The sequence below is a fragment of the Geotrypetes seraphini genome, chromosome 1 (genome assembly GCF_902459505.1).
Source record: "Geotrypetes seraphini chromosome 1, aGeoSer1.1, whole genome shotgun sequence".
Taxonomy (NCBI): domain Eukaryota; kingdom Metazoa; phylum Chordata; class Amphibia; order Gymnophiona; family Dermophiidae; genus Geotrypetes; species Geotrypetes seraphini.
The window spans coordinates 120,264,685-120,279,981 of NC_047084.1; the positions used below are offsets into that span (position 1 = coordinate 120,264,685).

At 42.2% G+C, this 15,297-nt stretch overlaps 1 protein-coding gene across 7 annotated transcripts in view; it reads right to left on the reverse strand.

The window, feature by feature from the left end:
- LOC117356989 (long-chain-fatty-acid--CoA ligase ACSBG2-like) overlaps nucleotides 1–15,297 on the reverse strand; it is a 151,547-nt gene that overhangs the window by 38,999 nt on the left and 97,251 nt on the right. For all 7 annotated transcript variants that reach the window (XM_033937060.1, XM_033937051.1, XM_033937088.1 and 4 more), the window contains 2 exons: nucleotides 12,376–12,496; nucleotides 9,490–9,570 (listed from right to left, as the gene is read on the reverse strand). In XM_033937060.1, coding sequence (XP_033792951.1) covers nucleotides 9,490–9,570; nucleotides 12,376–12,496 — 202 coding nt within the window. The remainder of the gene's footprint in view (nucleotides 1–9,489; nucleotides 9,571–12,375; nucleotides 12,497–15,297) is intronic.

The following is a 15,297-nucleotide window of genomic DNA, read 5'->3' on the forward strand; positions in this document are numbered from 1 at the left end:
GCTAGCCCCCCTGACCCAAAGACAACACATAGCGGCAAATCTGCAGATATGCAAAAAAAAAAAAAAAAATGAGCAGAGGGCATTCCCATGCCCCCCTGACAAACCGGGAAAAGGAGAAGAGTGCCACTTGCCAATAGAAACAATTGACCAATAAAGCAACAGCCAAGCCGCCAACAAAATCTGCCTTTAATGTGCTCGCTAAACTGGTTCTAGCCAGCTTAGCATATAAGTATATTAGCGGCAGATTATCATGTAGGAATGCCCCACAAAGGAAACACACACATGCAGTCTTAGAGTCGGGAGGAGGTGCTAGCAGGGGCTAGCTCCGAGTCCCTATTTATTATGCTTCTAAGCTAATGACATCATAGTAACTCCCTCGTTTACACATCTCATGATTTGTGGGTACAAAGGTACATGGTTTTACATTGGTAGATACAAAGATAGGTACATGCTTTTACCTTGTGATCACCCTCCCTTTACCTCATGCTTTTACCTCGTGATCATCCTCCAATTCAGCACTTAGATAAGGGCCTGATTAACACGTGGATAGAGCCTGAGTCTTTGCATGTCCTCAAGGCCTGTCAGCTGATGTCCTTTCCTAATAAGGACTGCTCAAATAAAATAAGCATGCGACAGTCCAAAGGTTATAATGCATACTCCTTAAGCTATCTTAATTAGTCTTAAGCTCAGAGCCTGCACTAGGCAGAGTCTGACTGCTGCCCATATAAGGAATAAGGGATAAGAGTAAACTTGTGTCAGGTTAATATGTGACAAGAGTCATGTGACAAGATGCTAGCATTGACAAGAGTCATGTGACAAGATGCTAGCATTTTCCTTTACTTAGAAGTGCTGTATGGCAAGAAGAGAGAGGAATGGGAATAATTCATAATTCTTCACAGGGGCGGTAAAATCAGTGTGCCGATCTCGCCCTGTTTCAGAATGGCGTCCCTACATTATCAAAATGGCTAACCGGGATCTTTTCTAAGTTCTCACTGATACTGCAATGCAAATGTACTACAAGGTCATTAATATTAAAAACGATTACTCCAAGCGATTCTCGTTGTGCCACATTTGCAGCCAAAATTTGCTGACAGGTCTGAGCTGTCGTTGCCTTACTTTCTGATCAGTGCCTGAGCGCAGATTGGCTCAGGCACTGACAGGAAAGTAAGGTTTGACAGCTCAGAAACCCCCCCCATGCAAATTAAAAAAAAAAAAAATTTAAAGATCAGCAGGAGATGCCCACTCTCTCCTGTCATGTCACACAATCTGACACTAATAACCTCCCTCCGACATCGGGAAAGATGCCCACTCCCTCCTGCTGCCATGCAATCCTCCTTGCCTCCAATGATCCCCTGCTCCCTCCCCCTTACCTTACTTATGATGGCTGGCCCGCCTCTACAAATTCTTCAAAATACTGCCATTAAAAACTTATCCATAAAGCAAAAAAAATTTGATCATGTAACTCCTACTCTGAAACGCCCACTGGCTTCCAATTTTTCATCGTATCACCTACAAATTGCTCCTTCTAACCTTTTAAAATAAAACTCACAAATTCTCCTGCATTTGATAATCTTATTACTCCTTATGCCTCTTAAGACTACTAAGATCTAACGCTCAAAATCATCTAGTAATCCCCCACCATTCGTGAAATCTATGATACAACCCGTAAATCAATCTTCTCCGTCATGGCCCTGACATTATGGAACATGATGCCCCACGAACTCAAACAAGAATCCTCTTTAACGATATTCAAATCTAAACTAAAAACATTCTTATTTCAAGACACTTTCATCACAGGTTAACCTGCTTACCCCTAAAGGAAAGCAAGATACCCACGCCTATTGGGCTTCTCCTTTCCCATTCCCTTTTTCAACTGTAGTTTTTATCGTAACAGTGCCTCCCTTCCCCATTTTCCTCCTAGATTCATGTTAGTCAAGCCTGTGTCCATTCCCTTCAATATTTTAGATTATATTTTTTAATTTTTTTACTATATTAACTGAAGGGGCATATGCTTCTTGTAAGTTTATTCTATTCCTGATTTTGTCCTATATGAAGACTGCTGAAACAGTTTGTATTTGCCAAGAAACCACAAGGCCAATTTCTCTTTGTGTTCTGAGCTCTGTGTCTTACATTGTGTTCTGTAGCTGACTAGTTTTGCCAAGGTCATTCCTCCTCATGTACTGAGCCCCACATCCTGTGTTTTAGCTGACTGATTTTGCTTCTCATGAGACAGGACTTAGATAAGAAACATTTGCTAGAACTTAGATAAGACAGTATTATATGCCATAGTTATGGAAATTTCCCACTAAACATTACATTACTGATTTCTATTCCACCTCAACCTTGCAGTTCTGGGCGGATTACAAAAGAGACAACTGGACATTTCCAGGATAATTACAGAGAGAATTCTGGTTCTTTCCAGGAGAAGTTACAAGAATAATGGAGCTGTATATTTCAAGAGCTACAAGATGCTGTACAAATAGGAAATAGTGCAGATCCAGTATATATATCGTTAAGGAAGCAGTTGACATGCTTGAGGCTAAAGAGAAGGGAACTGGTGAAGTGGGTGGAGGGGGGAGTTGCGTTGAGGGGGGTCCGGTTGGGGTTAAGCCATCTGTATAAACTTTTTGAATAGGTGGGTTTTGATTTCTTTGCGAAAATATTTGTAGACGTTTGTTGTTATCAGCAGGTTGGAGATGGTGTGGTCCAGTTTCGCTGCATGCATCGCCAGCAGACTGTCAAATGTCTTCTTGCGCTGGGTGCCTTTGAGGGGGGGGGGTAGGTAAAAGGGGTCTTAGTTCTTCTTTGCCTAATGGTGGCGTTTTGGTACAAGCGGTTGTTTAGGTAATTGGGGGCTGTGCCATTTATTGCTTTGAATAATAGACAGTATAGTTTGAATTGAGTTCGTGCTTGCATTGGCAACCAGTATGAGTCCAGGTAGGCCGCGGTGACATGGTCAAATTTTCTGTGAGTAGATTAATCTGAGAGCAGTATTTTGGATTGTCTGCAGTTGTTTTATCATTGTTGCAGGGCAAGACAGATAGAGTATGTTGCAGTAGTCCAATAGACTTAGTACTAGGGATTGAACTACTAGCCTATATTGCTCTTTGTCGAAGAATTTTCTGATTTTTCTTAAATTGCGCATGGTTAGAAATGCTTTCTGGGTGGTCTTGTTGATTTGGGCCTGCATTGTGCAGCATCTGTCTATTGTTACTCCTAGGAGTTTTAGGGTAGGGTAGGATAACCCCCCCCCCTCCTTATATTTGCTACCTCCTTCTAGCTGCTTTTATGTATCCTGTTACCAAATATGGTCGTAGCATCTATAATCATATTGTCATATACTAAAAAAAACTGACCCATGTAAAATGCTATAAATATGTATGCAGCACTCATAATAAATGAACATCTCTTTGGATATGCAAACAGTCTGCATGTGTGTTCCCCAGATGCATCTGTACCAGTGACAGCAGAGTTTGAGCGAGGCTGTATTGGGACCAGAACCTTTTCAGCTGGGGACTTCGTCCGGGATTGGATTGGTGCCGAGGCTCTAGTGAGTATGGTTCTCAACACTCACTGGTGTCTGTCCTCTTCAAAACCCTTAATTGTTATTGAGGCTTTTGGCAAGTCTCTCACGGAGTTTTGGCAACTCCTGTTACATAATTAAGGCTTTTGGAAAGTCTTACAGAGTTTGGGGAACTCCTGCAGTACTTTTGAGTGGCCACATGTTCTTTTGGGAAAAACAAAATTCTTAATTGAAATGCCTGCCTGCTCTGTCGTCTGTGGGGTAAAAGTTTTGTGCATGCGCTTTTTTCTTTCTATCGCTTAGAGTATAAAATTTATATTACATTGTATATTACTGTGTCTTGCTTATAAGGTTAAGGTAAGCGAGCCTTGTGTATTACCACTTTGTGTTTTGTTATGGGTCAGAAAGGCACTAAGGATCCTCCCCCTCCTAAGAAGGATGAAACTTGTAAAGCTTATGTTGCCAGTGTGTATTAGTATTTTGGAGCCTGCCACTGAAACCACTACTGCCTATAAGCTTAACACTGAGGCAGGAAATACTGTAATGTGGAATGCATTGCCAGCAGAGCGCGATAGCTGTTTTCAGTTTAGGTCCTCCCTTCCTACTGCCGTAGCTTGTAACAGAACCCCAGCGACACTGTCATGGATTTTCCTTTTTTCTTTTCTTCTGTTGCCATCATGCCTGACTCATCTTTTGAGTCCCTCCTTCGGCTGCTACCCTCTGCTTTGGAGGAAACTTCTGTCGCTTATTGGGCCGTTTTTCAGTGTCTTTTGACTGCCCACTCTATGATCTCTGTTGATCAGTTTTCAGAAGCGATTTGCTCTGTGCTGGCTCATATTTTAAAAAAACAAAAAACAAAACACACCATTCTGTTTTACAGGCTCTCTCTTGTGCGGAGCAGGTTGATGCTTTTCTCACTGACCATCTGACCGTCTGCCAGAAAGATTAGCAAGTTGTAAATTCTCGCTGTGCTCCTCTGGACACGCTAGTCACTGACCTCAAGGAATGTGATTCTGGTTTACATATTACTATTTCCGACTTAAAGCAACATTCCTCTGATCTGCAGTCTGAATTAGACAGAGCAAAAGCACTTTTGGCTGCCAGACTAGCTCCTATCAGAACTTACTCTATTGGGGTCCGTGCATGAATGCCGAACTTTCTATGGGAATTAATGGGGTTCTGACTAAATCTTATCGTACGCTACCCTTGTCTGTAGCTCACCCAGCTACCGGCTCCACTATTTCAGCACTCTTTTCTCCTAATTCCTCAATGCCCTGTTAGCCTTCTTGGTCGATATCTTTTTTCCATCGCCTCATTCAGCTCACTATAGATGATGTGGGAGGTTTGTATGTCTTTTCCCCATCATTCGTCTTCCGTCCACCCTTTACCTTTCCACTTGCCCTGACACACTTTTGCCTCTCCCCTTAGAGTCCCCGATTTGGGCTTCTGCTGATTTTGATAGTTTCCATTGCACCTATTGTCCCTGACATTCCGTCCCTCCTCTCCTCCATTCCACCTTCTGTCAATGCCCAATATCATGGTATTGGTCATCGCAGTGCTCGCTTGACATTTCAACTTCTTGCCAGTGATTTTTTCATTCTTGGATCTTCATTCCCTGATAAAGACATATATAGCTCGATGTCTAACCTGTCTCCGCACTAATCCCAACATACCCCATAAAGCACCACACCAGCACCTTACTTACCCCACTTCTCCTTTTACACACTTAGATTGACTTTACTCATGTTCCTCATGCCACCAGGACCCGACAGGATTATGCCCTTGTTATTGTTGACATGTTCTCCCGATGGCCTGAAGTTTTTCCCACCACCAATAAAACAGTTCAGACTGTGGTGAACATTTTACTTCGCGAGATCATCCCTAGGTGGGGATGCCCCACCCACATTAACTCAGACAATGGTCCTGCTTTCACTACCAGAGTACGCAAAGACTTAGCTACTACACTCCGCATTGAGTAGAAATTTCATCTCCCATATCACCCACAGAGTTCTGGTATTGTCGAACGCATGAACAGGACTATCAAGGACAAAATCAAGAAAGCCACAGCTGGCACATTTGTAAAACTGGAAGAAATTCCTCCCTATTCTTCTAGCTGAAATTAGGATGCAGCCTCACTGCACCATTGGCTACTCTCCCTTTGAGATTCTCATGAGACGACCTTTACCCGCCCCATGGGTAGACAAACCCTCAATAGCTGAGTAGTGATCTCCTCTTGATACAGGAAGAATACATCCGATAGCTCATAGAAATGTTAGGGCATGTTGAAAGAAACGCGTCTTGCACTTCTCCTTTCTCTCCACAGACTCCAACCCATACCTTTCAACCTGGTGACAGTCATCGTCCAAAAGCTCTCCAAGGACAGGAAGCAGTCATACTTTCCCTTTGGACCTCCCACTCCTGTGATTGCTGCAACCAGGACCGCTATACTCACGGAGAAGTCTCCTATTTGGATACATGCCAGTTGATTGAAGAGGGTTGACCTAAAACCCCAGAAGCAAGCCTTCCCTGCGCAGACCAGTGGGGCAGCATGATGATTTTGATGCATCATTCCAGCAACTTTATCATTTTCCTCATGGCAGCAACACTGCTAGTTTTTTTTTTCCCCTGTCTGGAACATCACCAACTGTGTCTATAGGGATGATGAGTCCTGGGTCCACAAAATTTTCTGCCCATACCCATACGTACCTCCTCCCATTGGCTGCTTCTCAATTGGAATCCAGAAAGATAGACAGCATATCACCTTCTGGTACAACTCCAGCAGTGTGCATGTAGCTACCTTCTCCTTTGATTATTGTGACATTATGGACTGTTCATACATTGATATCATGTGGCAGTGCCACTGGTTCCGCGATATTCTTAAAACTAAAGATATATATATAATCTGTGTTACTGACTCATATTGGGGGGGATCTGTGTGCATCCTGGGGAGCAGTAGGGTAGTTTTGATCCACATGTATACATGGATGCCATAGGGGTCCCCGACGAATTCAAGGCCCAAGATTAGGTTAAGGCTGGGTTTGAGTCTTAGTCCCCTTATCACTATCCATAAGAATGTTGATTGGATTAATTACATTTATTATAATCAGCAACACTTTGTGAACTACTCTAGGGATGCCTTGCAAGGTATTGCTGATCAGTTAGGCCCCACTTCTCAGATGACTTTCCAAAACTGCATGGCCCTTGATATGATCCTTGCTGAGAAAGTTGGTGTTTGTAAGATTCTTCCTGCCACTTCCTCCTGTTGCTCCTTCATTCTTGACAATATAGGTCCTACGGGTAAGGTTACTATGGCCATTCAGAAATTATAGGACCTCTCTACTGAGCTCAAACATAACTCTGGTTTATCTAATCCTTGGGATCAGTACTTTAGTTGGATGCAGGGATGGGTAAAAGACCTTCTTATTGTTATAATCTCTATTGTTATCTGTATCCTTGTTGCTTATGTCCTTTTTAAATTGCTCATGTGTTGTATTGCTTGTATTACTGCTCCTAAACCCCCTCCTCAAGAGACATATCTGGAATATCTCTCCCTCCAAGCTAATACCGTTCGCTTATGATTCATTTTCATGACGTAAGAGGGGATTGAAGGGGCATATACTTCTTGTAAGTTTATTCTATTCCTGATTTTGTCCTATATGAAGACTGCTGAAACAGTTTGTATTTGCCAAGAAACCACAAGGCCAATTTCTCTTTGTGTTCTGAGCTCTGTGTCTTACATTGTGTTCTATAGCTGACTAGTTTTGCCAAGGTCATTCCTCCTCATGTACTGAGCCCCACATCCTGTGTTTTAGTTGAGTGATTTTGCTTCTCATGAGTCAGGACTTAGACAAAACAGAAACGACTGCAGATTATTCAAAATCTTGCCGTTAAATTAATTCACAACGGGAAAAAAATATGACCATGTATCTCCCTTTCTGATTGCCTCACATTGGCTTCCCATCAATCATCGCATCATCTTCAAAATTTTACTTTTGGTATTTAAAACTTTATCCACAAACGAACCGCAATTCATAAACAGGATACTCATTCCATACAACTCTTCTCGCTCCCTTCGCTCATCAAGCCAAGGTCTTTTGGTAGTCCCCTCTTTGAAAGTGATCGGCACAAGACGATTCGATATATTTTCAGTAGTTGCACCTCAAACCTGGAATTCTCTCCCCCAATATATTAGAGACAAAAAAGATATTAGTCGTTTCAAAACTAATCTAAAAACCCTTCTGTTTAAAGATGCGTTTACCTCCTATATGGAATAATTGCAGAGCAGCAGTCTTAAAAAAAAAAAAAAAAAAAAAAAACTACCCCTCCTAATGTTTTCTCCTTTCATGTTTCTCTCTTTTTAAAATGATTAATATTGTAACCTGAATCCCTCTTTCCTTCCATCCAGTTGAGTCTGTTGGTCCGTAGGTCAAACCCCCTTTTTTTTTTATTTATCATTATCATTATCATTATTACCTTGTATCTTAACGTATGTTCAAATTTGGATTTTATAGTAATTCGCTTAGTATTTTATGTATAAGCGATTCATCAAATTTCGAATAAACTTGAAACTTGAAACTATTATATGCCATAGTTATGGAAATTAATGGTGAGACCTTAACTAGAACTGTTGCAGAACAGGACCTGGGAGTAATCATTAGTTAAGATATGAAGACAGCCAATCAAGTGGAGAAAGGCTAGACAAATGCTGGGTTGCATCCAGAGAAGTTTTGTCAGCCGAAAGCCTGAAGTGGTAATGCCGCTATACAGGTCCATGGTGAGACCACATCTGGAATACTGTGTACAATTTTGGAGACCACATTATCAGAAGGATGTGCTGAGAATAGAATCGGTTCAACGGTTGGCCACCAGGATGGTCTCAGGACTCAAAGATATCCCATATGAAGAACGTCTAGGTAAGTTGCAGCTATACTCTCTCGAGGAACGCAGAGAGAGAGAGAGGGGTGACATGATAGAGATGTTCAAATACATTACTGGCCATATTGAGGTGGAAGAAGACATCTTTTTCCTTACAGGACCTATGGCGACAAGAGGGCATCCGCAAAAAATCAGGGGCGGAAGATTTCATGGTGACACTAGGAAGTACTTCTTCACCGAAAGGGTGGTTGACCATTAGAGTGATCTTCCACTTCAGGTAGTTGAGGCCAATAATGTGACTTACTTTAAGAACAAATGGGATCAACATGTGGGTTCACTTCAAAGAAGAACTTAGGGGGAGGGTTATTTGAGTGGGCAGACTTGTTGAGCCGAAGGCCCATTTCTGCCGTCATATTCTATGTTTCCCACTAAACCCCCCCTTATGTTTGCTACCTCCTTCTAGCTGCTTTTAAGTATCCTGTAACCAAATATGGTCTTAGCATCTATAATCCTACTGTCATATACTGAAAAAACTGACCCATGTAAAATGCTATAAATATGTATGCAGCACTCATAATAAATGGACATCTCTTTGGATATGCAAACAGTCTGCATGTGTGTTCTTTCTAAAGAGGTGTCCCTAGATGCATCTGTACCAGAGATGGCAGAGTTTGGGCGAGGCTGTATTGGGACCAGAACCTTTTCATTAACTACATCGTAAACCGTCTAGATACTTGGGATAGATGGTACAGCAAGAAACTAATAAAACTTGGAAACTGATAAACTTGGATAGTTGGAGTAATGCTTCAAGGATAGGCAAATAATATAATATAGGCACAGTATAAGTTATCTGTGTCAGACTAATAGCAATAAAGCCCCATGATGTTTATATTACTCCTTTGAATACCAATTTCAAGTATATAGAAAACTTATTTTGTATTGTTTTTGTTGGTAATTCTTTTGTCTCATTGGTTTCTTGATCGATTGTGGTTGAATTGTCAAACTTCCCTCACTGTATCCTTTTCGGCTGGTTCTTAACATCTTTTAAGGTTCGGAGCTACTGAATGGAGGAGGATCAAGAAGTAACTTACTGTGTAGAGATTGGGCCTCTTCTCCTTCAGTTCTTCATGATACTGTATGATGGCCTTCAGATGGGGCAACTGGTCTTGTACCTGAAGATTCAAGAACACTGAGTGAATATCTGTACCATGGAATTACTGGACATCATCCAGTCAACAGTGGTGGTGAGAGCTGCTTTGAAATTGCTGTTTTAAGGATTACTAACTGGGCGAGAGCAAGCCACCTGAATCCCCAGAATCTTGCCACAAATGTCTGGAAGAGGACAGAAGCCCCTCAAGATAGCACATTCAAGTAGAAATATGGTCTGTGAAAAAGCACTGATGTCCAATGCTATTAGAGTACCGTATTTTTCACTCCTTAAAATGCACCTGACCATAAGACGCACCCTAGATTTAGAGGAGGAAAACAAGAAAAAAAAAATTCTAAACCAAATCTCCCTGCCAGGCTCTGTCCCCTGTCCCGACCTCCTCTGGTGGTCTAGTGGTAGGCAGGGACAGGGCATAGGGCGGGCAGGCCTAGTGGCAGGTGAACAGACCCCCATACCCCCCAGTACTTTAAATCATCCCCATCCCCCCACATGCCTCCCTGTACCTTAAATCATCCCCCATACCTTTAATCATACCCCCCCTGTACCTTTTTTTATTATGCCTCCCCCCCACCCTTTGTACCGGTGCCTTTTTATTTTTTAAACCCGTACCTTTTTTTATTTTTCCTTACTTCCCTCGACAGCTTTATATTATTTTTGGCAGCAGGCACACGAGTCAGGAACAAGGAGGTCAGGCACGAGCTTTCCGTGTTCCCGCCTGGCCCCACTCACTTTCTGAATGGCTGCCAGCAGTTCTCTTGAGAACTGCTGCCAGCCATTCAGAAAGCATGGCGGGCCCAAGCGGGAGCATGTAAAGCTTGGCCCTGACCGCCGCGCTCCTGACTCGTGCACCTGCTTCCAGGAAATAATACAGAGCCGTCGAGGGAGCGATATACACTAGACCGCCAGGCTTGGAAAAAGGTATGGTGGCTACGGCGGGGGTTTCTTTTGTAATTGTATGGGCGTGGCGGTGGTGTGGTGTGGGGGGGTATTTTTTCAATTGTACGGGGGGGGGGGGAGGTGTTGCAGCTATGTGGGGGATTCAAATTTTTTTTACCTTTGCTTCATAAGACACACTGAGATTTCCACCCACTTTTGGGTGGAAAAAAATGCATCTTATGGAGCGAAAAATACGGTAATTAAACCAAAAAAATCCTCTAGATTAATATTATATACTTCCAGAACTGTTTAAATTAGAACAAATAAATCGGCAATTATTGCTACATAATAAATTCCGATATAATATGTAGTGTTAGCGAGGGTTCTCATTCCTAATGCAGGTTCGTTAAACTGTACCACACGTTGAAGTCTTTTAGGCCACATCCCAGATGGTTACAGTTAGTGAGAACCTCTTGCATTATGATTACCATACATCCCAAATAAAAAGGTGATGAAAATCAATTTATAACAAATCCATTAGTCAAACTCAAAAAATCAATCAGAAATGCCTTCAAACATCCAGCTTTAAATTTTTGTCTAATGTTCTCCGATCAATATCAAAAGTATCAAAAGTAATAGGCATATAAATCACCAACACTTATCTTGCTTGGATTCCCAAGAAATCAATAAGGGGATCAACGGAGCTCCATCTCAGAAAATACTATCCTTTCTTTCTTCAGAAACCCAATATTACACCTTTGGTGTGGGGGGTTTCTTTTCCAAACTATTAGAGACCATATCCTGCAAGTGCTAAGAGCATACAGCAATGCTCTCCCAAAACTATTACCAGACGTATGTGACCTGAAGCCAAACCAACAAGCCACATGGCAGAGCTCCGACGTGGAGGCATTAATAAGGGAGGTGATATCACCTATGTAGAGATCACCGATTCTACTCCACCTCAGATACTAGAGTCTGGACCTTCATAACAGGGAATGATGGATATTCAGTAAACAGCTACCGCAGCACCAAAATACCTCACATGTCAGTGCACAATTTAAGTGGGTTTTAATAGAAAAGACTTCATGAAAGAGGTCGGGAAATGCTGCTTTTCAAAGTATTACATTATGAACAGTGGTCTCAAACTCAAACCCATTGCAGGGCCACATTTTGGATTTGTAAGTACAGTATTTGGAGGGCCGCAGAAAAAAATAGTTAATGTCTTATTAAATAAATACCAATTTTGCATGAGGTAAAACTCTTTATGGTTTATAAATCTTTCCTTTTGGCTAAGTCTTATTAATAATATTGTCATTTATAGCTAAAGAGACATATGATCAAGAAACTGTTTTATTTTACTTTTGTGATTATGATAAACATACCGAGGGCCTCAAAATAGTACTTGGTGGGCCGCATGTGGCCCCCGGGCCGCATGTTTGAGACCACTGATTATGAGCTACCTTGGTATCTGACTCAAGTGCTGAAAATGTATCAACCATGTAGACCCTTGAGGCCGGAGTGAACATTAAAGATTGGTTAGTGATGAGCTTGTTAGGGTTTATCATGCAAGAGTCCTCTTATGGAATAATTTGACTGGACCACTTAGAATGCTTTCTGATATTCAGAAATTTAAGCGTGTTCTAAAAGACAACTTTAGAGGCCATTTTTTTAAACCATCTTTTGTTTTTATGGTCTAGATTTAGAAGAGTTTTTAGCTGGATGTAATTTATTTGTTGTATTGTTATTTAATTATATATGTATGATGTGAACCACTTAGGTCTAAGCTAGTGGTTGTAATAGTGTCCCAAGTATGCTTGAATTACAGTCTTGGCTACTGTCAAAGTGTGTATGAACAAGAACCGCAGAGGCGGAGGTGGTCATCTCTTCCTCCACCTCTCACTAGCATTCGTTTTTGAACAAGATTGCAACTCACTTGTAGGATTTTAGCTAGCTGTCGGTGATTCTCTACCACGAGGATGTTGGCTTCACAGTTTTCTGCCACATACCGACAAGCTTCTGGGGAATTTGTGGTGTAAATTCCAACAGCAAAGCCCCTAATGGAAGACATGAGAGAAACTTGTAAACCGACACCGGTGACCTTCAAGTTTCAACTTTATTCATGGCTTGATATACCGACCATCACATGTATCTGGGCGGTTTACAATATTAAAAATTAGAAAGGTCTAATATAATTTTTGATTTAGGTGGGATAAACCTAAAACTATGACCAATTAGAACTGACTAGAAACGAGAGGTTTTGGGGGATAGGGAAGTTTTAATTACAATGATAAATAAAAATAAAAGGAAGGGTAGGGGGATGGGGGAGTAATGAGAGGGAAAAGGGATGTCGCTTCTTAAAAGCTTTCCCCCACACACACATACACACTTATTGGTAGGCATCTTTAAAGAGAAATGTTTTGAGATTTATTTTAAATTTAAAGAATTTTCATTGCGAAGATAAAATGGCATTGCATTCCAAAGCGAGGGAGCACTACTGAGAAAATGGAATTTCTAGTATAGTATAGGTCCTTAATTGAAGGTACTGTCAATAGGTTTTGATTTGTAGATCTAAGGACCCTAGGAGGGGTGTGTGGGGTGAGATATTTATCTGGAAAGACAGGGAGGCAAGAGGTCTTAATTTTAAAAGTTAGAAGGAGAATTTTGTATGTAGTTCAGTGAGAGACCGGTAACAGTGTAACTCTCGAAAAGTGGGGTAACATGATCATATTTTTTGGCCTTAAAAATGAATGATTGCGGTATTTTGGATCAGTTGTAATCTACAGATTTATTTTTGAGTTATGCCATGGTAAAGAGAGTTGCAGTAGTCTAGGCTCCTTTTACGAAGGAAAAACTACCACCTGCTCAAGAGGAGGTGGTAGCGGCTAGCGTACGCGTTAAGGCCCTAATGTGCCTTCATAAAAGAAGCCCTATATGTGAAATGATTAGAGAGTGAATTAGAATTTGGATTGAAGAGGGTTCAAGAACAGAGGTTATGGAATGAATTAAATGAAGTTTGTAGAAGCAATTTTTGGTCACGAAACTGATTTGATCATGATAAGTAAGATCTTTATCGAAGATAACTCCTAGTAATTTGAATTTGGGTTCTATTTGGAGGGGTATTGCATCAATAGATCTTTGTCTGGTTAAAGAGTCTTTATTTTTATAAGGGAAGAGAATCCCTCGTGATTTAGCTACGTTTACCATCTTGGTCACTCTTTGAACCTTTTCTAGTGCCACTATATTTCTTGAGATAAGGAGACCAGAATTGAACGCAATACTCCAGATGAGATCGCACCATGGAGTGATACAAGGGCATTATGACATTTTTAGTCTTGTTAACCATCCCTTTTTAAATAATTCCTAGCATCCTTTTTGCTTTTTTGGTCGCCACCGCACATTGGGCAGAAGATTTCATTGTATTATCTACGATGACACCCAGATCCTTTTCTTGGGTGCTAATCCCCAAGGTGGACCCTAGCATCTGGTAATTGTGATTCAGTTTATTCTTCCCAATGTGCATCACTTTGCATTTATCCACATTAGATTTCATCTGCCATTTGAACACCCAGTCTTCCAGTTTCCTTATCTTTGCCACTAGACCACAGCAGCTGACCATGGCACGAGAATGCCCACCTTCTCCATCAGCTGAGGGGTAGGGACTCCCCAAAGCCACGATTCTGTAACTGGTGCCCAAGTCTGATTGCCCTTCAATCATTCTAGGATGCCGGTTACAGAATTGCGGCTTTGGGGAGTCCCTGCCACTCAGCAGATGGGGGAGGGGGAAATTCCCTTGCCACGATTGGAAAGGGAACCTCCAAACCTTACTGCAAGTCGGCTGGCAGGAGAAATGCCCACTCCATCCTGCCAGCACCCCCCCTCCACTAACATCCCTGTCAGGAGGGATGCCCAATCTCGTCTGCTGGCACCCTGCAACCCCCCCCCCCCCACACACACACACACACACACAAACCGGTTCCTTATTTTGGAAGGTCAGCCAGAGGGATGCCCACTCCCTCTGGCTGGCAGGCCCACCTTTTCCGAATGGCAGGCCTTGGTGTATCTTGGGATGCACTGGGGAAGGACCCAAGGTCCTGATTGGCCCAGGTGCCTAAGGACCCTCCCATAGGAGGGTCTTATAGCGCCTGGGCCAACTGGAGTCTTAGGCCTCCTTCCCAGTGCTATCATGGCTGGGTAAGCATGGGAGGGGCCATAGGGATCTGGCCAATCAAGTTTCAAGTTTATTTATTGTTGAAATATATTTTATTGAGCTTAACATGAAAAATGAGCAAATACACAGGGTGATACAAAAACAAGCTCAAGTAATATAAAAAAAACACCACCACCATAACCCTCCCTATGCAACCACCCCTCCCCCCAAACAATCCCCCCTACCCCACCCCACCCTCTCCCGGGTCCTCCTTCCAGGTACAACCCCTAAAATAGGCTATGGTAAAGTATAAAAATATGTAGGCATACATAAATGAACAGAATATCAACAGTTAAGCAAGCGGCTGCGAGCCAAGGGAGTCATGGTAGTCCAAAAGGGTTCCCAGGTGCGCTGAAAGGAGCGCCCTGGGAGAGAGGAAAAGTCCGGCACATCCCATCTTTCCCACATCAGGAGAGTAATCATCCGGCACCGCCAGAGAGAATAGTCCGGCGCCTCACCCTCAAGCCATTTAAGTAAGATACATTTCAAGGCAAGAACAGTCCACTTGAGGAAGGCAGCAGCCCCCCCTTTTACGATGGTAATGGTGGGGAACAGCTCCAAATAAAAACAAGGGAGAGCGTTGAATAATAATGTTCCAAATGCGCTCTACAAAAAGAAATATGGCATTCCAAAAGGAGCGAATAGTAG